Source organism: Anabrus simplex, chromosome 1, assembly GCF_040414725.1.
Source record: "Anabrus simplex isolate iqAnaSimp1 chromosome 1, ASM4041472v1, whole genome shotgun sequence".
Lineage (NCBI taxonomy): Eukaryota > Metazoa > Arthropoda > Insecta > Orthoptera > Tettigoniidae > Anabrus > Anabrus simplex.
Window position 1 is genome coordinate 159,431,150 of NC_090265.1, and position 25,488 is coordinate 159,456,637.

The 25,488-nt window shown below is 37.6% G+C and overlaps 1 protein-coding gene across 1 annotated transcript in view; it reads left to right on the top strand.

Moving 5' to 3' along the window:
* spn-E (spindle E) overlaps nucleotides 1-25,488 on the top strand; it is a 323,333-nt gene that overhangs the window by 271,955 nt on the left and 25,890 nt on the right. Inside the window, exon 24 of the mRNA XM_067157868.2 lies at nucleotides 10,110-10,231. Within this exon, the coding sequence (XP_067013969.2) occupies nucleotides 10,110-10,231 (122 nt within the window). The remainder of the gene's footprint in view (nucleotides 1-10,109; nucleotides 10,232-25,488) is intronic.

A 25,488-nucleotide genomic window follows, 5' to 3' on the forward strand; every position in this document is an offset into this window, starting at 1 on the left:
GAACGCGCGTTCCGGAACGTGGAGGGGTAGCTTTCCGCACTTACACTCACTTTGGTGGGTCTACAGTGCGCTTCATGATTGCTAAGTTGAATGAAATCGGAATTCTTTTGTATTCAACCTTTTAAGGAACGCCGTAATATCACGCAACAGGCAGTGTGGGGGAAAACAGAATCCGCGAACACTGGCGATGCCGACAGTTGACGAAAAAACGTGGCCCATACAATAAATTCGTAGGCACCGAACAATATTGTCATTGCCGGTGAAACTGCATTGCTTTATTTTAATGCGAGCCCAAACGGTCTTATGGTTTTAAAGGATAAATTGCCAGCCGGGAAATCGTACACGGGTGAGGGATGAGGGTCATAGTAGTGCGTTGCAATGCACATGGACGCGAGATACTTTATCCCCTCATCATAGGAAAGTTCGATAAGCTACAATGTTTTATGGGCTTCGAGCGCTTTCCATGCCAATGGAAAGCATCTAAAAGTGCACAGTACAGAAATCCAAAAAGTAATGCATTTGCACAGGGGAACCGGCATAATTTATCTTCGTCTTTGAATTGTGCGATTTTTTTCTTTCGTTGCGTGAGGTTATGTTTGTCATTGATTTATCCAAATGCATTATTTGAACATTGTAAATGCACCTTGTTGGATACATTTCGGAAATAGTTTTTTTCCATGGCATTTGAAAGATTTACTGTGAATCGAGGTGATTGAATGTATTATTGGGTTTTAGAATACTTTGTGACACGGCAAGTGTTTACATTTCTGAAGTACGAGAGAAGTCCCATGGCGGGAAATTGTACAAGGAGAGAGTCATAGGAAAGTTCTATTTTAAGGGCATCGGGTACTTTTTGTGTAAATACAAGGCATCTAAAATGCATACAGTATAGTAATCCAATTAATAAAGCACTTGCACATGGGGAGCCAGCATAGATTTCTCCTCATCTTTGAATCGCGCTTTTTTTTTCTTTCTTTCTTTCTTTCTTTCTTTCTTTCTTTCTTTCTTTCTTTCTTTCGTTGCGTGAGGTTATGTTTACCAGTGAGATATCCGAGTGCATTATTTGAATACTGTAAATGCACCTTCTTGGTTACATACATACATACATACATACATACATACATATCCCATGTCGTTCCATCTTAAGCGATGGGTCGGCAAACGAGGCTTCTCCACCAGTTGCGGTCCCTGAACTTCTCTCCTTCTTCAATGCTTCTTGGTTACATTTTGGAAATAGTTCTTTTTTCATGGCATTTGAAAGGTATAAACTGTGAATCAAGGTTAACTGCATGCAGTAACGGACCTTAGAATATTTTGTAATGCGACAAGGGTTGGTACTTCTGAATTGCGAATTGGCGGTTAATTCGAAATCACGTAATTCGAAGTCCGATTTTTAGTCCCAACGACTTCGAATTAACGAGGTTTTACTGTATTTAGTTATCAATTGTTTGAACTTAATTTTTTTTTAATAGGACAATTCAAGTTTTGAAATGTGAATTGTAATTGTAATGTTGTTCACATTTTTATTTTATTACTTTCATAATGCCATTCAACACTGACAGCTGAAGAAGGTCTGATAAACGACCAAATCATATAATCAGATGATCGTGTATAGTATTGAAACGTGGATTTCACCCATATAATATCTTCCTGAAGGACATTCTTACTGTGTTTTTAAATTAATCTAAACAGATTTAGTCATTCATACTTACAAACCTTATCATTATTATCCTACTCAAGTGTTTGGTTCATTATCACCATTCCCTCTTATCTTCATGGAATTGGATCGATGCTGACAAGGTTGCTCACTCTGTTACTTTTTCTCTCTTCACTCATCATCTGTTACTGTAATCTGGGTATTTGTCTGCATCTCTTTGTAATTCTGTCATTTGTTTTGGCATTCTTCCATCATGGAAAGTTTTAAGTTCCCAATGAGTGAATTAGATTTATCACACCAGTAAAGCATATCACAAATAAGGTGTAAGGCTTTTCAGGTATTTGCCAATACATTTCACTCTTGAGAGTCTTAGTGTCAAGACTAAGATGAAACACTGGTTTTATAGAGCAAACGTCTGAAAAGCCTAACATTTCCACCTTTATTTTTTCATTCTTCATTTCTCTCTTTCTCTTCTTTTAAGATATTTCTCAGAAGTTTTACTTCTGCCGCATGTTTTCCATTTTCATCTTTTTTCGTTACTGACCAGGTCTCAGCTACACTAATCATAATAGGTAAGTAATAATCATTAACCTTCATTTGTATATTTGCCAATTCATCCATTATTATGAATGCTTTAGTTTGCATTATATTTTCCGTTATTGATATTTACACACTCCAGGGTAAAAAATATAGTGAACTCTATCAATCTTTTGTCCATGTAACTTTCAATAATGCACAGAGTACAGTATGTTAAATATTTTCATATTAGTGTGAGAGTTTTACACACTTCGATTTTAAACCTTCTAAGAAAGATTGGCAAAAATTGCAGCAGGGGGTCTCATGCAAAACAATTTTATTAGCACCATTACACACTCGTTCGTATATTGAAAAATCACGTGAAACTAATTTTCTTTCTCATATCTCACAGGTTCCTTGCATGTGTTAACCTGCTATGGCACTGCATTGTCATAGTGAAGGGTTCTTTATCTAGCTGCTATTGTTGCTGTTTAAAAACGGTCATTCATCATGGTATAACTGAATCTGAAGCTTTTATTTTACTGTTGTGTGTGATGTAACAATTCTTGTGGTGTTGCTTGGGTGGTGTTTTCTTTCATGCTCAAATCTAATGCTTTCTTTGTGAGATTTGAACAGTCTGTACTATTATTGATTTCTGTAACACGCGAAAATATCGCGTTTTAGTGATTTTAACAGCAAACTGACTGTACTGTGTAGTGTTAATTGAACTTTTATTTTTTTCTCTGTTTTTGGTTCTGTGAATAGGATAGATTGATCTGACTACTATTTCAGAGTTGTGTTTGAAGTTCTTCATTTGCCGATGAAAACTGTAACAAAAAGTATCCGCTTCATTCTCCTAGACCAAAGCATTAGTGTTGAGTGAGAAACAAAAGTTGTTGGATTTGTCTTACAAAATATGAAATTGTGTACACTTTGCAGGAGCCATGAATTAAAAAACTGTTCATATGGAATGTATTGAAAGCTATCCAAGATATCGCAGTGTCATGGGAAACCTTATCTCCCGGTGCAATTGCTGCATGTTTCAGACACGCTGATTTCTGACAATGTGAACAAGCAAAGTTATTCCAGAGGAACTTTCTTATTGATGTACTAGATAGCTGGAATCTTCTGACTTCACAACTTGAAGTCATTTAACAATTTGAAGATTACATAACAGCTGACGAAGGTTTGCTTGTGTATGAGAAACCATTTGTGAATTAAATTATTGATCTCTTTAGACCTACTAACACAAAAGATGAATTAGATGAAAGTGGGGAGAACAAGGACATTACAGATGTACCAGCGCAGTTTGCAGTCATGGGTGCTTTACATGTTCTGAAGACATTTTATCAAGAGACAATTTTTCAGAAGATCATATGGTGGATATCCATCAAGTGGAGAGTTTCATGATGTGCAGGTAGTCTGAAGCAAACAGCTTTGGATTCCTTTCATAAAGCTTTGTAAAGTAACTAGATTTGAATTTAGTGTTGTGAATTGGAATTTTAAATGCAAATATTATTAATAATAATAATAATCATTTGGGCTCAGCTATCATGTGCAGACATTTTAATTTGTTGCCACCTGGCAGGCTGCCCGTCAATTTTGATCAGTTTCACTCTAGGTCTACTAGATGGCAGAATAAACTGAATCTCTCTTGGACGCCTATGGCTGAGTTTTAATTAATTTTTTAAGGTAAACACGAAATATCTTACCAGAGATCTTTTACGCGCTGACGTCATACGACATGGAGTGTTGACTGGACTATTTTTCTGCCCTTCAAATATCAGACTACCTCTGCTGGGGTTTGAACCTGATATCTTTGGATCTAGAGGCCAACCCCATTGATGACGTTGTTGGGAAAGCATACAGATCGTTACATGTCATAATGAGGCTACTTAAAGGATGCAACAAAGAATTAAAAGAAAAAAGTTACTTAAGTATGGTTCGTCCATTATTGGAATATGCACACAGTGTTTGGGATCCTCACCAAGAATACCTAATAAAAGAACTAGATGGTGTGCAGAGGAAAGCAGCAAGGTTTGTAACAGGGGATTTCAGGAGAAAGAGTAGTGTATCAGAAATGTTAAAGGAACTTGGGTGGGAAACTTTAAGTAAGAGAAGGGAGAAAAGTAGACTTATAGGATTATATAGAGCCTATACAGGAGAAGAAGCATGGGGAGATATCCGTGAGAGGCTTCGGTTGGAAAATAATTATATTGGTAGAACTGACCACAAGTACAAAATTAGAAGGAATTTTAGCAGAAGCGATTGGGGTAAATTTTCTTTCATTGGGAAGGGCGTGAAGGAGTGGAACAGTTTACCAGGGGTAGTGTTTGATCCTTTTCCAAAATCTGTACAGATATTCAAGAAGAGAATAAACAACAACAGAGATAATAAATTAAATGTTAGAGGGCATTCGACCAGTGCAGGATATTGTAAATAATAAATGTGTGTGATTAAATTAATTCCATCCCCTGGTCTAAGGAGTTTGGACAGCCCAAGTAGGGGACTGCCTGTAGGGGTGAAGTACAGTGGGGACTTCGAGGGCCCTGGGACCGCTACGGTAGCTGTGAAGGCCCTTCAGGAACTCTGAAAAGTGGTGGCAAAAGGGGCTCTGGTTAAGACGCAGCAGGTCGTTATGCTACTTAGGTTCCAAAATGGGTAAAATATAAATATGTAAATAAATTCAATGTTAATTTTAATCTTATACCAGTTGTATAGTATTATTAGACGTAATTTCACATACCGTACTGTATATGAGTTGACTATGTTTGTAAGATATTATAAGTAGAATTTTGTAAACAATATAAATTTATTAAGGATGATGTGTGTGTTTAATAGAAAAAATTATTAGCGTAAATTGTATAATATTGTATTCTAGGAAAATTTTCTTTGTTTCCTTTTAATTTAAAATTTAGTGCTTGACAATAATGTATTTTAGTGTACCATTTGCCACCGAGGTAGGCACCTCATTTGCAAATAAAGAGATTTTGATTTGATTTTGATTTACCACTGATCCACAGAGGCAGTTAATGCAAATGTAATGTAGGATAGTTTAACTTTCATTTTGCATGGTGGATCATTTTATAATCACTGCTCTTTTCGACAGGTTTGGTAACTGATCCTGTGTTTGAATTTTGCTATTGTATCTTATCTTCCATTATGAAAAGTCATCTGTTGAAACTGTCAATTTATCTCTTCAGTCATGTATTTCTGAAAGCTAGATTTTTATTGAATACAATCTCTCTCTGACATTTGAAAGTGCTGTTGAAGTCGATTAGCAATACCCGAAGACTGGTGTGTACAGACATTCAAGTCAAAATGAAAGGAAGAAGACTTGTCTTCATAGTAAGTGCATAAATAATCTGGCAGATAGCAGTTGTTAACTAGTTAGAAATAAAGTGTGAAGTGAATGATGGTATTTATTTTTAATGCTAATTACTGAAATTGAGGAAGAATGTGATGCTTCTCAAGATACAACAGCATGCATAAGTGATTTCAGAGGTTTAATTTTGAAAAGGCTATTTTCACATAAATTTATAGCAAGAAGGTTCAGTACTCTACTGGAGCTTGAAATACGAGTATGTTTTCATGATACATGCGTGGTTAATTTAGGTTAGGAGATGCTGTTTTGGATTCCGTGGTTTCCCATTTTCACACCAGGCAAATGCTGGGGCTGTACCTTTATTAAGGCCACGGCCACTTCCTTCCCATTCCTAGGCCTTTCCTATCCCATTGTCGCCGTAAGACCTATCTCTGTCGGTGCGATGTAAAACAAATAGCAAGCTGTTTTGGTAAGAAAACTGAAACGTTGCTACAGAAGCTTCTGGAGTGATGCTAGTACAGTTTGTAAAATTGAAATTGTCACATAGTATCGGTATTAGAAAATAACTGCTCTGTAAGCCACAGAATGGAAATCGTTCATTAAAATATAAGTTTTGAACAACTCGATTACTGTTTCATACCTATTTTAATGTTGCAAAGAATAAACTTCACTATGGTTCCGTATTGACTTACAAATTCTTGAAATTTTACAAAATTTGATTTTTTGGTTCACCGTTTAATATTTTATAGATTAACACTCAAACAGTTTAAGAAATAAGTTTAGGCTTGTTATGTTTTAGGTACATGTTTTAACCATTTATGGTCATCATCAGCCACATATAATTAATAAAGCAATGGAATGAGTGGGTGAAACATTATTTAAAGCATCATAAAACTTTCTTCTCCTGTCTTCATTAAAATTCACAGTGTATTTGTGAAGCTATTTTTGTTGATATAAAAATGGATGTGTTCTATGAACTTCCCGTATTCCTTGAAACTGACCTTGAACTCATGTGGACAGTTTATGATTATTGAATGTCAGTGCAGAAATATTGGTGGGTGAATTAGTGTTTGCAAGTTCATTCACTTAAATGGAGAAGTCTTGAAAGAAGAATATGAATGATTAAACTATCAGAAAGGAAAAGAGAAAAACACAAGAAAAATAAATTGGCTGAAGGGAAATCTACTCCCATTTCTCTTTGTCCCATCCAGTTTGCTGTCAGAATCGTTATTCTGTTGACGTTGGAATTAACCCTGAAAGGCAGTGGCCGGAGTTGAACCAAGGGATGGTGGGGGAGCACAGAAGGGAAAGGGAGTGGCAGATGATTGGTCCCATATTGTGATTGCTTTATTGGCTTTAGATGTCGAGTTGTTATCTATTAAAACATCGCAAAGGATGTTTGTTTTTTCTTCAGAAATTTCATTCAGATAAAAATTGGGATTGTTTCTTTTATCCATGTGTGCATAAATATTCTCCAGTTTATTTAGTAGGACACCCTTGCTAGCTAAGTAAATGATGTCTAGATCCCATTCTATGTAAGAAAATGAGTGATTAGATTCAGTCATATGATCACCCAATGCTGAAAATTTGTTGTGTTTCTTGGCATTAACATGTTGTTTGTATCGAATCGCAAGATTTCTCTCTGTTTGTGTCCTATGTAATTGACATCACATTGGGGGCATTTAAGTTTGTAAATGCCAGAGTTTAAATATTTGTCACTGTGATTCAGTGCGAGTGTGTGTGAGAGTGTGTGTTGGTCCAACCCTTGTCCTGTTTCCCTACGGGGTCGGGTATGAGGTGAGATGAATCTCTCATGGTGGGTTTTTATGACCGGATGCCCTTCCCGACGTCAACCTTATCAGAGGAGTTAATGAGATGAAATGAATGGCGTGATATTTGATAGTAGGGAGAGGCTGAAACCCTGTGCCGACACATAGCCTAATCCTGTCGAATAGCATCAAGGGGTCTGCTCAAGGCTTAACATCCCCATCCAACAGACGAATCGCCATCAACAGCGTCATATGCCCTCACTCCATATGCACACTGCAGAGAGGTTTGGAATTTAATCCAGGCTTTTGGCACGCAGTCTAGTGATTAGAAATTGTATACCACCACCTCCCCTACCCTGCCGGCCAACATTCTGATGGTGAATTTTTTTTTGACCAATGGAACTCAAACAGGCTAACCTCGGTGTCCGACCGTTTAGACTTCAGCGCCTTAACGATCATGGCCACCAGGCGGGCTGTGTGTGAGAGAGTGAGAGTGTGCTTTTTATAAAAAAAGCTTTGAGTTATTGTTACTTGTCCTGAATGCAATATTAAAATTGTGTTTCTGAAATATATTGGAGGTCTGATATACGTTGCTGTTCTTGAATGTGAAAGTTCACAAAATCCTCTTTTCCTTAGCATTTTTTATTTTTTTTAAATTTTTAAGGTGGTATTTGGTTTGTTCTTTTTGTTGATGAAAAACCTGGAATTACAGCCATATCATACTTTGCATTCCTTTGATTAATATGTATTCTAGCATCCCCATAAACAAAACCATTAAATTGATCATGAACAACCCAAAGGAAATATAGTCATCTGAGCAGATTAGAAATAGAGGAATTCTTAAACATTTGAAACTGTTTTGGACAACAATTATTTCACTTCGAACAATGTCATTTACCAATAGAAAGGGCTCCCAATGGGCTCATCAATCTCAGACTTTGTAGCTGAAATCTACATAGATCATTTGGAAAAGTAAAAAAATAATCAGTGACAACAGCGGGATCTTTTTTTTTTTCTTTGTTAAATCTGTTGGCAATGCATTTGCCATTATTGACCAAAGAATCGCTAACGGCCGCACATTATTGGAGCATCTCAATTCTCTGAACACCCACATAAAATTCACTATAGAATCGGAAATCAACAAATCCATAAATTTTCTGGACATTCAAGTTACGAAAAATAATCAGGATCTGACCTTCTACATTTTCAGGAAACAGACTCATGTCATCAAATATGACTCCATCCTGGTTCCCAAAAATGAGCTGCTTTTTTACAGTATGATCCACAGAGCCATCAACATTCCATTATATCAATTACAGAAGAGAAATAAGCAACATATACACTATAGTATTGGATAAAAGTTACAACAGAAGCTATGTCGACAAAATCATCAACGAAATGAAATAAAGAATAACACCCTAAAAAGAGACGCTAAGGAAAAGTTGGGCTTTGTGACTTTTACAATCAGCAATGCACATCAGATCTCCAATATACAGTAGAAGTCCGCTGTAGTGAGTATGGCATATAACGACAGTTTTTTTTTTTCTGCCCCCTTGAAAATTCCTATATTAAATTGTGTACTATCCTTCGATTATTGCAAGAACCTGATCACTGATGCATCCGTATTACAAGCGATTAAGCATGTGTTATATTTCTGTCATCGATATTTATATTCTCCAGTGATTATATTGAATACTAACATCTTTGGTATAGTTTTCTCACTATGTGCGCTAGCGAGCTCTCTCGTCTACAGCAGAACTCGAAGGTGATGTCAGAGTCAATTAGTAATACTTGTCGGCTGGTGTTCTGTAAACATAATTCGTAATGAAAGAGAACATAGTTCATTTGGAAAAGTTGAAAATAATCACCAACAAGAGGATCTCAATTCTCTGAACGGGATCAAATTCACTGTGAAATCGGAAATCAAAAAATCCGTACATTTTCTGGACATTAAAGTTACGAGAAATAATAAGGATGATGTATCTTACCTTAAACATGGAAATATACCTTAAACATGGAAATAAAGTTCAGCAGTAATTATTGGTAAAACTTGTGCAAGTTCAATATTTTGACTTCTGTCCATTTCAAAAGCACTGTTCATCAACACAACCAGCTGCTGCAGGCATTCAAATAACACTGGGTCATTTGCCGTTGAGTGTGTTTTGTGCGCAGTACAAAGGACCAGTCACAGAATTTTCATGCAGTGTTGTTTAAAAACTTAAATTTGAACACGACTGCTCCACCCTCCACTTCTCACCTTTGCCAGTAAATACTATGAATATTCTAAAAATACTGCCCTCTGTCTTTCCCTTTATACACATGCTTTGGGAATGATTGGTATCCTTCATGGAAAGTTTACTGCATGGTCAGCACAACTGACTCTGCAGCCATTTATCTTAGGTTACTAGTTTTATTGCATACCGCAGTCCATCAGAATTTTAAAGTTTTAAATATTACTAAGACAGTTTCTAGTTGAAAATGAAATACGTCCATAACAGGGGAATGCTCTTATTCCAAAGTTTTAAGGAGAAAATTTGAGGGCATCTATTCAGCGAATAAATACAATATTTGTGGTTACACTTATCACTTCATCTGCTAGCGCCACTACAGATTTTTGCACTTAACATGTTTGTATTTCAGTATGAATAAGTGTTTTAATAAAAGCCTAAAAATACTCCTGTGTATAGATGTTGTTACAAGCAGGGACTGTGATAACCTTGATGTTTGACTCCTTGAAAACTATTTCTTATTTTGTGAGAGGGATATATCCAGATGAGAAAATAATTCTATATTGCTTTGAAGTTTTGACAATTATATTTATTTTAATGTATTTATTTATTAGATCAACCGGCTTCGCTTCTGGATGACGTGCACGTTATATACTGATAGAGACTCTGAAGTACCTGATGCTGGCCCTGCCGAAATTGTGAAGTGCCAAAACAAAGTGAAGGAATTCTTGTTCAAGTAAGTCTGTAAAGTATTTTAATGTACATTCTTTTAACCCCTTTGTTGTATTTGATGCTACATTACACTCTATTTACATGCATAATTTCCCTTTAGAAGCTAAAAATTGAGGGGGAAATTATGCAGCAACTACAAAGAAATTGGAGGTAAACTTGTGTTTATATAATATCGGACACTTCATTTATTATTATTTAATATTTAGTAACAAAGATAGCATTAAATTTGAGCCCTTTTTATACTTTTCTTCAAATGCCATGCAGTGTTAAAGATCAAGAGTGGCTGAAGTACTGATTAGCTTGACCTTGGAGTTGACCCCAGCAACATAAGCATTGCAGAGTTCAGCATCATGCATAAAATGTGCAAATTAAATTAATCATTAATTACATAAATAAAAATCAGCTTCCCTGTACTTCATTCTCTTCAACTTTCTTTGGATGACATGTCACTTTAGATATACTAGTCTTTAAAAACTCTGTGGGTTTTTTTAATCAGAGCCCATGTATGAAAAATTCAAGCGTTCACCTGTTCTATTGTTCTATTGTGGGTCTGTTAATAGTGTCTCTTTTGTCAGATCAAAGGAACCAGATGCCACCCTTCCCCATAAAATTTATGGAGATGATCTTTTAACACTTAATTAACTGAGTTGTCTAACAACTGTAAAACTGACGTAAGCCTGGTTCGTATTTTGACAGGAACTTGGTTGAGACAGGACATTTCATTTTTCACAAGCTCCATTAAACAGCCTCAAAAATAAGCTTGGCTCATTTACAAAGTAAAGCTCTACGTTATGCATGGGCATTTACTTTTTCTGGGCTGAGTGGCTCAGACGGTTAAGGCGCTGGCCTTCTAACCCCAACTTGGCAGGTTCGATCCTGGCTCAGTCCGGTGGTATTTGAAGGTGCTCAAATACGACAGCCCCGTGTCGGTAGATTTACTGGCACGTAAAAGAACTCCTGCGGGACTAAATTCCGGCACCTCGGCGTCTCCGAAGACCTTAAAAAGTAGTTAGTGGGACGTAAAGCAAATAACATTATTCATAGTTTTCGAACTTCGCATAATCCTTCTCCTCCTTTCCCCTTATCCAGCTCCTGCTGGATCAGGACATTTATGGCACTTCTCCACCTTCCTCTCTCTTTCCACCATTCCTATCCTCCATCATTTTGTCCCACTTCAGGTTTCTTCTTCTTGCACTTCTCTTTATTGAATCATTTCACCTTGTTCTAAGTCTCGCTCTCGTTCTCTCTAACTTCATCTCCACGATTTGTTTTGGTATTCTGTCTTCCTCCATCCTCTTTACATGTCCAAACCATCTTAGTTTACTCTTATCAATTCTCTCATTTAGGTTTTCCATTCCAACCTCCTTTCTCACATCGTTCCTCAATCTTTCCTGTCTTTTCTACCATACTCCGTAGGCATTTCATTTCACTGGCTTGAATTCTACTCTCCTCCCTACTTGTTATTGTCCAGGTCTCAGCCACATAGGTCAATATGGGTGCATAATACATTTTGTACATTATCTGTTTACACTTCTTGCTCAAACCCACAAGCCCATTTGTCCTCTCGGGACAAATTTGTTTAACGATTCATCAAAAGAAACAGCATAGTCAGTTCAAGTCATTTTTCAAACATACGAAGCATTAGTCTTGCCCATAGTACAGTTTTGAGCAATTTTACTGTTTGGGAACATTGTTTTGATTGCTGTGGGGGTTTCATCACAAGAGTTGAGACATCTTTTCAATGACAACCTGAAATGCCCATATGACTTCAGCCGATGTAAATCGTGAAAAAGTTGCAACAAGGTATTTGAATAGTGTATTTTTAGGCAGAGGGGCTGCCTGGCCGAGGCAGTAAAGGCGTTCTTGATTTGCCCGGAAGGACGTGGGTTCGAATTCCCGTCAGGAAGTCGTAAAATTTAAGAAAAGAGATTTTCACTTCCGGAGGTGCATATGGCCCTGAGGTTCACTTAGCCTACACCAAAAATGAGTACCAGGTTAATTCCTGGGGGCAAAGGCGGCCGGGCGTCGAGCTAACCACTCAACCCCATCACATGCTGAGGTTAACAATGGTGGAAGCCTTTACCTTCCACTCCTCTAAGGGCCTTCATGGCCTGTACGGAGGTGACTTTGCTTTGCTATTTTTAGGCTGGGCAACTGCGGGTCACTTATTAGATGGATTTGTACAAGGAGTCTCCTTACCTTTAGGAAATATTTTGTACGTCTCAATAGATGGGCTGAATGTTAACCTCAGTTTTATTAAAATACTTGAAAATCATTTGGAAGTGTTAAACCCCGGGAGCAAATCTCTTCTTGATATAGGCTTATGCAGTTTGCATACTGTGAATGGAGCTGTGTAAACTGGTATCTCCAAAATTGACTGGGACCTTTTTCATTTTTTAAGGTCATTTGCAATCTTTTTAAAGATAGCCCTGCTCGATGTGCTAAATATACAGGCATAACAACATGCACCACATTTCCTTACAAGTTTGCTGCAATAAGATGGTTGGAAAATGGACGCTGTGTTGATCAAGCTCTTAAGATATATGATCACATTGACAAATTTGTGAAAGAGTACACTGAAAAAAACGAAACAATAAAAACCTTCAATACCTTAGAGAAGCTGTGAAGAATCCACTACTTAAGTCAAATATAAGTGCTATTAGAAGTATTTTGTCAGATGTTGAACCTTTCCTCAGAAGATTTCAAAGTCAGAAACCTATGGTGCCTTACCTTTTTACATTACTTGAAGAACTTAAGAAAAACATAATGGCGAGATTTGTTAAGTCTGAAAAGATAGCTGAAGCAAGTACTTCCTAAAAGTTTAAATATTTAGACTTACAAGATAGTGCCAGTCGCTTTCAGTAAAAAAAGTGGAAATTGGTTATGCTGTCAAGAGCTTACTCAAACAAGTTAACTGTTCTGAAAAGGAAAAAAGTTGCATGTAAGAATGAGTTCAAGAATCACCATATTAGGAAAAACTCAACAGAAAAAAGTCCTCTAAAATCACATTTAGCAAGGGGTTTTACTGCCCTATACCCTAAAATGATATTGCTCAAATCCAGTTTAGTAATGAAAAGGATTGATGTCATTCTTGAAAACTTGCACAGCTATACAAGAATATGTGATAAAAGTGCTGAAAAGGCCAGATGACAATTCTGTCTGCTAACCAAGGAAGCTCAGAACAATGCAGGAATCAACACACGCATTAATGACTTCATTTCTAAAAGAACGGATGACTTGGGATTGGATGAATTTTACTACAACCTTTTAGGACAAGATGAGAAATATGAAGATCTCTGGTCTTTAATGAAACTTTGTTTCATTTTATCCTGTGGTAATGCATTTATTGAGACAGGCTTTTCTGTCAATAAACATTTATGAGAAAAAAAATATTTTAGAAGAACCACTTGTGTCCCAGAGAATAGTTTTTGATATTGTGAAACACTTCGGTGGTTCGAGGAATGTTCTTATCAATAGAAGTACGCTGACCTCGATCCGAGCTTCAAGAAGAAGGTATGAGTCATACCTGGAAAATAAAAGCAATCAGAAGAGGAAAAGAAGAAAATGAAGGAAAACTGAATTTCAATTGAAAGATTTGGAGGAAAAACAGAAAAGGTTGAAATTTGAAAGAGAAAAGCGGGATGCTGAAATTGAAAGGAAGAAAATAGTTCTATAAAACATACTGTAAAACGAAAACAATCTTTTCAATAAGTGCAAACGTTTATTTTTTATTCCTATCTTTCCTGATTGTTTTGTTTTCAAATTTGAAAACTGTTTTGAATATAGACCTAGATTAATTGGTTCATGGTATGGGTTACTGTAGTCACGTCCTAGTTCGTGAACCATGGGCAACAGCTGAGTGGCCTTGTAAGTGGTCCTGAGAGTAGGGATACCAGTTGCTATGGAATAGGAGTGGGCATCTCGGACATATTCTGAGTCATGGCCCTCTTTGTGCTCAGACGGCTAGGACTATACAATCCTCCGGTGGTCCCTGACCCGTTACAGGAGAGATCCTCACTTGGACTGGGTGTAAGTAGGGTAGCATCCTGCTTCATGAATTTACTTAGCTCAGAACATTTTAAGCAAGCCTCGGACCTATGGGAGTAGAGTCCCACTCCCATTTGACAGGCGAGGGACTCCTTGGAAACAACTTCTAGAGAAATGAATTTCATTTTATGGGTCCATATTGAACTTTGATTAAACCAAATAAAATAATAAGTGAGTTATTCCACCTTTTCCATATAAATTAAATAGTGTTTATTAAATAAACATTTAAAGGGACTAGTTTCGACGTATTTTAAAGGTCATGTTCAGCCATATCGTGTGTAGAACAAAGCATTTGAAACACAGTTGTTTTAAAGATGGTCTTAAAACCTATAAGTTTGACACTATGAAAAATTGTCTATAGAATTTCCTGAAAACACATTTGCTGTAAGAAATTAGTTCACTCAGCTGTAGGAATATACGAGGAGAAGAAGTCTTAAAATATTCTTCGTAGTATTCAAGAATGTAGATACAATTCAAAATTCAGTCTTGATGAGATGTGGAAATGCATGTATACATAGCATTGTTGTGGTAGAGAAGAAGTCTTATGATATTCTTAATCGCTGCGAAACGTAGATACATTTTAAAATCCTTCATAATCTTGATGAGATGTAGAATTGAGCATATATGCAAAGTAGTGCCTTAGTAAAAAGTGAGTTGAACAAATATATTATTGCAGTGGAAATTACATATAGATGTGTATAAAGAAAATAATGTAAAAAAATGTTGAAGGTGATGCCAGACAGCCGCAACGTTAAGCAAACGACATTGTCCTACCAAGTGGTTCGCAAAGTCAACAGGATTGAACATCAGCAAGCCAGCACCAGCAGTGCAGCCTCCTCGCCACTAACAGTTACACCATTAGTGATAAAGCGCACAATGTCCGCAGATCGCGCTCAGCAACCAACAGGCCCGCCGCCAGCACCTCGGCCACAGCAACAACCGGCAGTACAGCAGCAGCCGCCACCCGAACAGCCACAACAGAATCCACCTACTCTTCAAGACTTAACAGTAGTCGTCAACCAACTAGCGCAGAATATGCGCATGCTGACAGAACATTTTTTAGAACCAGAACAAGAACTCGACGACACGGGTGAAGAACCGGACGGCAATGACCAGCCGCTGCCCTTTCAGAGCCTCAGACCTCAGACCTACAGCAAAGGCCTGGAGACGCCCCCGGACCATCGCGTCTATCAGATCGCGACAACCCTCGAAGGCATGCTGCACAACCTCCCGGCAGGCCGCGATCACCACGATGTTGCGACAACATTATGGCTTCTATCGGCATGGTACTCTCTGGACGCAGCACAGAAGAAGTACGCATTCAACAGGGCGAACCTACTCTATATCGCCCTGTCAAGGGGCTGGAATTCTGCTATCCAACTCGACCAGGCCACGGGCGACGAAATCGCCGAACTCCCAGCAGGATTCCAGTTCCAGCCTCAATCCACCAGGACGGTCAGCCGCCCCTTACCAGTCAGAGGGAGAGGGCGCGGCGCTCGCGGGGAAGAGGCCGCGGAGCAGCAGCAGCACCAGCAGCAGCTGCTCAACAGTAGAGATAGTGACAACACCGACTCTGGTGACCCTGCTCCCTCAGGGTTCACGGAGCCCACTCCCACAGCCTTCGAGCTCCGACCGGTTACACCCCGTGAAGAAGCTGCGCAGGATGGGACGAGTACCGGTCAGACGCAGCCCCAGGAAGAAGAAACCACCGGACAAATTTCAGTGATAATATCTTGCTTTTGGTCTTGTATAATTATGGTATCGCTTGTAACCTTTTCTATGTTTGTAATATTTGTATATAATTCTTGTCGTTACTCTGCTGTAAGGTAATTTCAATAAAAGAGCATGGGTGGGGTCACCTCCTTCGGAGGGACTCCACGGTTCTTAGCCTCTTGTCCCGGCTGGGCTGCGCCAGTGCTGGTTTCTCCCTACACGCGCCGAGCCAATCGGCTAACCACTTAGTTATGTGGTTTCCTCCCAGCTTTAGAGCGTCGAATGTCACATGGCCCTGAGCTGACCACTTTGTGCCACTCCTCCATGGTCTTCATATTTATAGGCGTGATCGGAGTGAAAATAATGACTTTAAAAAATGAAAGTGAAAAGGCACTTGAAGATATGAATTAAAAATGTTATATTCTGTGTATTAAAATGCTGGAATGAATTCCCATCTAATGCTGATATAAAAGAAAGGAAAATTAAATAAAATTAGAAAAATCTGGAAATATTAATGAAAAATAAGGAATGTGAAATATTGAAAGAAAGAAAGGAAATAAGCCAAAATGTGGCTCATCTTACATAACCAAGTGTTGGACATATTAGTACACTAACGTACTTGGAAGCAAAAGTTTTTTTTCCATCCATTCATAACACCTTTCATTATTACTATATATTTATTCAACTTTTAAACCTTAGTATTTTTCTTCTTTTTTTCATGTCTTTTTCTTCCAAGTACGTTAGTGTACTAATATGTCCAACACTTGGTTACGTAAGATGAGCCACATTTTGGCTTATTTCATTTCTTTCTTTCAATATTTTACATCCCTTAGTTTTCATTAATATTACCTACATTTTTCTAATTGTATTTAATTTTCCTTTCTTTTATATCAGCATTAAATGAGAATTCATTCCACCATTTTTATACAAAGAATATAACATTTTTAACTTAATTCATACTTTCAAGTGTCTTTTCACTTTCAATTTTTAAAGTTATTAATCTCCATGGTTACCTTCAACATATTTTACATTGTTTTCTTTATACACATCTATATAGAATTTCCTTTCCACTGCAATAATATATTTGTTCAACTCACATTTTACTAAGGCAATTTATTTATTTATTTAGCGTATGGCTAACACATCACATTATAGATACAATAATAATAAATAATATTTACAATTTGAAGTATTTACAGGTTCAAATTATTTACATATTCAACACACAAGGGTGAGAGCAGAAAAAAGTCTCTTGGGTTTCCCTGGTAGGCAGTGAGAGGACACTGCTCCACAATGTGCCGAACTGTTTGCTTCACAGCACCACAACTGCACGCTGCCGAATTAAGTATTCCCCATTTATGGAGGGAGTCGCCACATCTGCCATGGCCAGTGCGAATCCTGTTGATAGTTGTCCAGGTCTTCCGTGGAAGATCAAAACCCTCTGGTTTGTTTTTCAGCCATGGTAGATAGTGATATTCTGATGGAGCACTGGATATCCATACTTGCTTCCAGGCCTGAAGCAGATTAAAGTTAGCGTCTGCTAGGTTTCTGGCTGTTCTAACAGGTGGGCGTCTTGATTTTAGCCTGTTAATAAGAACATCATTCATGTCGCCATGAATGCGCAACTGACTGTTGTTAGTTATTTTCTTATAATCTCGTAGGAGAGCATTTTCTCGGCGGAGGTGAGGTGGTGGAATATGGGATAGAACAGGTAGCCAGAAAGTGGGAGTAAATCTAATTGCCCCTGATATCATACGCATAGTGTGATTCAGCTGAGTGTCAATTAATTTCGTGTGACTGCTGTTCAGCCATATTGATGAGCAGTATTCTGCAGCAGAGTATACAAGACCAAGAGCTGAAGATCGTAGGGTAGATGCTAATGATCCCCAGGTGGTTCCACACAGCTTCTGTAAGATGTTGTTTCTTGATCGTAACTTAGGAGCCGTATTCTGAAGGCAATACTTTGCATATATGCTCAATTCTACATCTCATCAAGATTATGAATGATTTTAAAGTGTATCTACAGTACGCTTTGCAGTGATAAGAAGAATATCATAAGACTTCTTCTCTACCACACCCACACTATCCATATATGCCCATTTTCACATCTCATCAAGACTGTGAATTTTGAATTGTATCTACATTCTTGAATACTACGAAGAATATTTTAAGACTTCTTCTTCTCATATATTCCTACAGCTAAGTGAACTAATTTCTTACAACAAATGTGTTTTCAGGAAATTCTATAAACAGTTTTTTATACTGTCAAACTTATAGGTTTTAAGACCATCTTTAAAACAACTGTGTTTCAAATACTTTGTTCTACATGCGATATGGCTGAAGATGACCTTTAAATAGGTTGAAACTAGTCCCATTAAATGTTTATTTAATAAACACTATTTAATTTGTATGGAAAACGTGGAATAACTCGCTTATTTTATTTGGTTTGGAAACAAGTTGGCAAATGAACTGGAATTCAATGGGAAGCTATCAATATTAATGGGGCTTATGAAAGAAAGAAAGTAGAACTGGCTGAGTCAGCAAAGAGGATGCATCTGGATGTGCTAAGAGTAAGTGATACATTCAGGTAAGGAGAGATAAGGAGGAAGATATAGGAGATTATAAAGTGTACTTGACGGGTGTTAGAAAGGGAAGGGCAGAGTATGGGGTAGGGCTGTTTATCAGGAATACTATTGCATGCAGCATAATTTCTGTTAGGCGCGTAAATGAGTGAATGGTGTGGGTAGATTTGGCAGTTGGAGGAATTAGGACGAGAAATGTCTCAGTGTATTCACCATGCCAGGGTGCAGTTGAGGATGAAATTGACAAGTTTTATGAAGCATTGAGTGAGATTGTAGTCAGGGTCAACAGCAAGGATAGGATAATTCTAATGGGCGATTTCATTGCGAGAGTTGGAAATAGAACTGAAGGAAACGAAAGGGTGATTGGTAAATGTGGGGAAAATATGGAAACTAATAGGAATGGGAAGTGTTTGCTAGACTTCTGTGCTAGTATGGTTTTAGCAGTTACGAATACATTCTTCAAGCATAAGGCTATTCACCGCTACACATGGGAGGCTAGGGATACCAGATCCATAATAGACTATATCTTAACCGACTTCAAATTCAGGAAGTCTGCTAGGAATGTACGAGTTTTCTGGGGATTTTTCAATGATACAGACCACTGTCTGATCTGTAGTGAACTAAGTATCTCTAGGCCTAGGATAGAGAAAGTGAAATCTGTCTGCAAACGAATAAGGGTAGAAAATCTCTAGGATGAGGAAATTAGACAAAAGTACATCAAATCAAATCAAAATCTCTTTATTTGCAAATGAGGTGTCTACCTCGGTGGCAAATGGTACACTAAAATACATTATTGTCAAGCACTAAATATTAAATTAACAAGAGAAGAAAATTTTCCTATAATACAATATTATACAATTTACGCTAACAATGTTTTCTATTAAACACACAGCTCATCCTTAATAAATTTATATTGTTTACAAAGTTCTACTTATAATATCTCCTGTACTACTTACAAATATAGTCAACTGATATACAGTATGTGGAATTACTTCAAATGATACTATACAACTGGTATAAGATTAATATTTACATTGCATTTATTTATATACTATTTTTTTAAATTATTTTTACCCGTTCTGGATCCTAAGTAGCATAACGACCTGCTGCGTCTTAACCAGAGCCCCTTTTGCCACCACTTTTCAGAGCTCCTGAAGGGCCTTCACAGCTACCGTAGTGGTCCCAGGGCCCTCGAAGTCCCCACTGTACTTCACCCCTATAGGCAGTCCCCTACTTTGGCTGTCCAAACTCCTTAGACCAGGGGATGGAATTAATTTATTCACACACATTTTTTTATTTACAATAACCTGCACTGGTCGAATGCCCTCTAACACTTCATTTATTTTCTCTGTTGCTGTTTATTCTCTTCTTGAATATCTGTACAGATTTTGGAAAAGGATCAAACACTACCCCTGGTAAACTGTTCCACTCTTTCACACCCTTCCCAATGAATGAAAATTTACCCCAATCGCTTCTGCTAAAATTTCTTCTAATTTTATATTTGTGATCAGTCCTGCCGATATAATTATTTTCCAACTGAAGCCTCTCACGGATATCTCCCCATGCTTCTTCTCCTGTATAGGCTCTATATAATCCTATAAGTCAAGTTTTCTCCCTTCTCTTACTTAAAGTTTCCCACCCAAGTTCCTTTAACATTTCTGATACACTACTCTTTCTCCTGAAATCCCCTGTTACAAATCTTGCTGCTTTCCTCTGTACACTATCTATTTCTTTTATTAGGTATTCTTGGTGAGGATCCCAAACACTGTTTGCATATTCTAATAATGGACGAACCATACTCAAGTAACTTTTTTCTTTTAATTCTTTGTTGCATCCTTTAAGTAGCCTCATTATGACATGTAACGATCTGTATGCTTTCCCAACAATGTCATCAATATGACCCTTCCAGTGCAAATTACTTTCAAATCTCACACCTAAGTATTTGCACTTGCCATCTTTTGGGATAACTACCTCATCCAAAGTATATTCAAATTCAGTTTTAAAGCTTCTGTTTGTAAAAGTTGTAACTGTTGATTTGCCTCCATTAACCTTCATATTATTTTCTTCAACCCATTGTTGGATACTTTCAAGGTCCCTTTGTAATTCCATCGCCCTCTACTATGACTGTGCTAATACGCCTTCTCATTCGCCCAGTTTCACATGTAAACGAGCGAACACGGCGTAGTTACCAGTTCAGGCGCTTGGAGCGCTGAGAAGCTGGCATTAGTCTGCTTGACGAGACACGCTCAGTAATCATTGCTAAGAGTGCTGGTGTAATTTGAGCCTGTATTTACCTTATTTGGTTATTTCTTTGGCCGTGAACCGTTTTAGTGTTTATACATATATATATATAATATTGTTTACTGCTGTGTGCCTTAATGTATGATGAAAAGCAGATCTGGAAGTGGGATTTCGTTTCATGAATTTCCTCTCAACGAGCTACGTCATAAATGGCTAAATGTTATTTCAAGAAACATTTCTCGCCAAATTTCAATTCAAGATCATCCTAACGATATGTTTGCCACGCCGAATAAATCTACACTTTCATGCTACGTAGCAGATATGAACTGCGTGACTGGAATAACTCTTAATAAGGAGCGCATCTTAGCAGAAAGTCAGTGCCTAAGTGAAGCAGAGAGGTTGTGATTGTTGGTAGTCCATCGAACAGCAGACGTTATATGACAAGAAATTCGGCATCTTCTTTCAACAGAAAGACGCTTCATTCCATGTTGAGCGAATAAAAACTACTGAAGATGACCGTCATCCAAACGAAAGTAGAAATAGAATTACCCTAGTCAATAACATTTTCTGTTTTATAATTTCTGCTGTGACTACAAAATAAAGGTTACAGCAGCATTTTTCTTCTTTAAGAGGCTTTTAGGTACAGAGCTACATAGTTTAACACTCAAAGCAATAAAGGAAATCGAAGCTTGCTGTTTTTTCGTATTGCGCATTGTGAGTGACAATCATAAGACTAATGTTAGCAGGATAAGAAGAATGTCTTCTTCAAAACACATTAAACCGAAGATCTGTCATCCTGTTGGTAGTGAAATGCCTCTTCTTGCTTTCGACAAATGGCACATTCTGAAAAGTAAGGAATTCTTTACTCAAAAAATCTATGTTTGATAGTTCCCAGGATATAAATGGTGATTTTATTAAGGAACTGTATCAGATGCAATCAAATGAAACTGCGAAATGGGTTCATTTTTCTTACATGAAAAAACATCGAGCCGTCTAAGTTTAAGAAATGAATGTGCTGTGCGCGAATTATATTTTCGCGACTGAAGTAATAACAGCCCTATGATATTTAAAAGACCATTCCTACACAGATATGCACAATTTTTTAAATGCAGGTACCACTGTCAAATACAAGTTATCGATAAAAAATGATTCGACATACGTGTCAGTAGCACAAATGTAGCAACATTGCAGCCGGACAAGATGCTTGATTCTTAGGACAAGACCAAGGTGTTCAACAGTGCTAATGGATTGATTTATAAGAGAGATCAAAACAGCAGGCTGCATTACCCATCTGATTTGCCACTATGGATTTTGAAAGTTATTCACGATTTTGTATTGAAAGCACAACCATTTGTACATAAAAATCCTGTTGCATCTATGAGTGACCATTTAGTGTCTTTGTTGCGTGATTTTCCTCACTTAAGTTGTCCTGAAATCGGACGTTCATAGTTGAGTGAAGTTACTTGCGAGTGTGGTATTCCTGTATTCTTAAATAACGTAGCCACATAAATAATAGAGATCTTTGAAAGATTTGAACGCAAAAACGCGAAACACCTAAACAGAAAAATGTATGAAATTATTTAATTTCTACAGTATTTACTACCTACAGTTAACATTTTGTACGGTTTTTCTGCTGCGGAGGGGTACGTTCTTCACTGAATTTCTTTATTAAGGTGTAAAGTGTGATTCAAATATAATTATTGACTGATTGGCTTTATATTTGAACAGAAATATACAAAACACTTAACGTGTGCTGTAATGAACAATCGTGTTTTAATGCCAGCGAAACAGCGCTCGGTGGTAAAAATGGGAACTAGGCCCATATCGCTCATATAGCTGTATTGGGAAGGCGTATTAGCGCAGTCATAGTAGAGGGCGATGGTAATTCTGAACAATCCTCAATGTTGTTTATTTCCCTATAAACAATTATGTCATCTGCATACAATCTTATTTTTGATGTTATATTGTTCCCTAAATCATTTGCGTATATTAAGAAAAGTAACGGACCGATTATACTACCCTGTGCAATTCCCTTCCAAACTTTCTCTTCCTGAGATACATTATTTCCTACTTTGACTTTCTGAACCCTTGAATTTAGAAATGTTTTTATCCAACGTGTAACCCTTACGTCCAATCCTATTCCCTCCAATTTCTTTACTAATATTCCATGTTCCACTCTATCAAAGGCTTTGGAAAGATCTATGGCTATGCAATCTAACTGACCTCCTGAATCCAACTGATCTGATGTGTCCTGCTGAAATCCCACCAGTTGTGCCTCACAAGAAAATTTCTTTCTAAATCCATACTGGCTCCTCATGAACCAATTTTTATCATCACATATCCCTCTGATGTACTTTGATATTAAACTCTCCAGTATTTTACAAACTATACTGGTCAGGCTGATTGGTCTGTAGTTCTCTGGTTTCTTTTTATCACCCTTTCCTTTATAAATTGGTATTATTATAGATTCCTTCCATTCCTTTGGTATTACACTATTATTTATGACATAGTCAAAGAGAAATTTTAAATAAGGCACTATGTACCACCCCATTGTCTTTAATACCTCCCCAGTAATTTGATCACTTCCTGCCGCTTTTCCTTGCTGAAGCAGTTGGATTTCTCTGAAAATATCTTTGTTTGTGAATGAGAAGCTTCTTGTTTCCCTCTGTCTCTCTCCCTCTCTATCTTCTGTTATGGTTTCCAAGTCCTGACAATTTTCTACTGAATCTCTGAATTCCCTACTGAAGAGGTTTGCTTTCTCAGTATCTGTTAAATAGTGTTCACCCCCTTCTCCCACCATTGTAGGAATTTGGATTCCTTTTCCTTTTTGATTCCTGATATATGAATACAGCTTTTTCCATTTCCCTTTGTGGTCATTACCCTCTTGAAGTATGCCATTCATATAATTCTTTTGCTTCCTTTTTCACTCTATTCAGTTTCCTCATTAGCTGTTTTCTAGTTTCTCTACTCTCCCTACCCTCTTTGATTTTCCTGTTTACTATTCTACATTTTCTTTTTAATTTTCTTATTTCCCTTGTATAATACACAGGGTCTGAGGTCATTTTACCCTTCTTAACAGGTACAAATCTCTTCTCTCCTTCCCAAATGATTCCTTTAAATTTAGCCCAAAGTGTATCCACGTTACTCCCTTCACTTATCCAACAACTGAATTGTGATTTAAGGTAAGTCCCAAATTCATCAACTTTAGTTTTTCTGTACAATTTCTTGTCTTGTGTAACCCTCTTATTAAGCCTTTTTGGTACGAGTCCTACATCCATTATTACAGCCTTATGGTCTCCTATTCCTTCAATTACCTCAGTTTTATCAACAATTTCCCATGGTTTAACCAAGAATACATCTAGTAAATTATTGAGACGAGTCGGTTCTTGTACTACTTGTGTAAATCCTCCCTCCCAAATTAACTTATTTGCCAGTTTCTGTTCATGGGCTTCACTTGCAGCTCCATTCCATTCAACTTCAGGCAAATTTAGATATCACCCAATTATTACCATATCATTATTATTGTTTTTATGAGTATAATCTATTATTTTCTCAAAGATTTCCATGTCTCTTTCCTCTCTTCGAGGCCTGTATGTTCCTATAATTCCCACCTCCTTCATATTATCACAAACTAATTTTATCCCTAATATTTCATCCCTTTCATCGGTAAACCATTCATGTGAACAGTAAGTTTCCTTCACCAGAATAAACACCCCTCCTCCCTTTTTATCTCCTCGGTCTCTACGATAGACTGTGTACCCTTCTGGAAATACTTCTCTATTACCCACCCCTTCTTTCAACCACGATTCCACTCCTATCACCACATCAGTCTCATAAGATTCCATCAATGTACCGAATTTTAATTGTTTATTTACTACACTTTGACAGTTTACCAAGAGCAATCTCAGACCCCCTTCCTCCCTAAAACTTGACTGTTGCAATTGGGTAACTTGAAATTCCTTACTATCCTGAGTTTCTTTTTCTAGTTGACTGAGCCAGCTTGAAGTACAGCTGGCTCTTTCTACTAGTTTTCCTGGTCAGTATTATAACTCATGGGAGTTGCCTGTTTTACAGTACATATCTTAAGATTAATAAAATCTAGAACAATATTTGCTATCTTTCGTCTACCTGAATTGTTTAGATGGAGGCCATGTTTTGTGTAACAGTATCTCTCAAAACTGCTGCATTCAATAACCTGAGTATTCCGAAAATGTTTACAAATTTTAACAATATCTGTATTGACCTTGTCCACTTCAATGTTCACACACGAGTCTCTACTCAAATCATGCCTGTGGGGCACGTTCACTACAAAAACGTTAGTGTGGGTCAGCTTCCCTAGTGTATGTTTAAGTTGTAATCTTACATTCTTGGCGTCGTTGCGAGCTACGTCGTTCGTCCCACCGATGATAAGCACTGCATCGCCGCTCCCGAAGTTCCTAGTTGCTGCTTCTACGTTTTCCACAACACTGCTGATAGAAGCTCCTGGATATATTTCTCCGGTTGCTGCTATATTCTCGTCGTTAATCACTCCCGCAATTCTCCTTCCTTGGCTATCACCAAACACAGCTACCTTCGCTGATTTAGGCCTAACTGGGTCTTGAATCTGAATTCTAGGCCTAAATTTTAAACTTGGCACGGCAGCGGCAGTGGATCGCGATGATTTGGTTTCACGCACGCG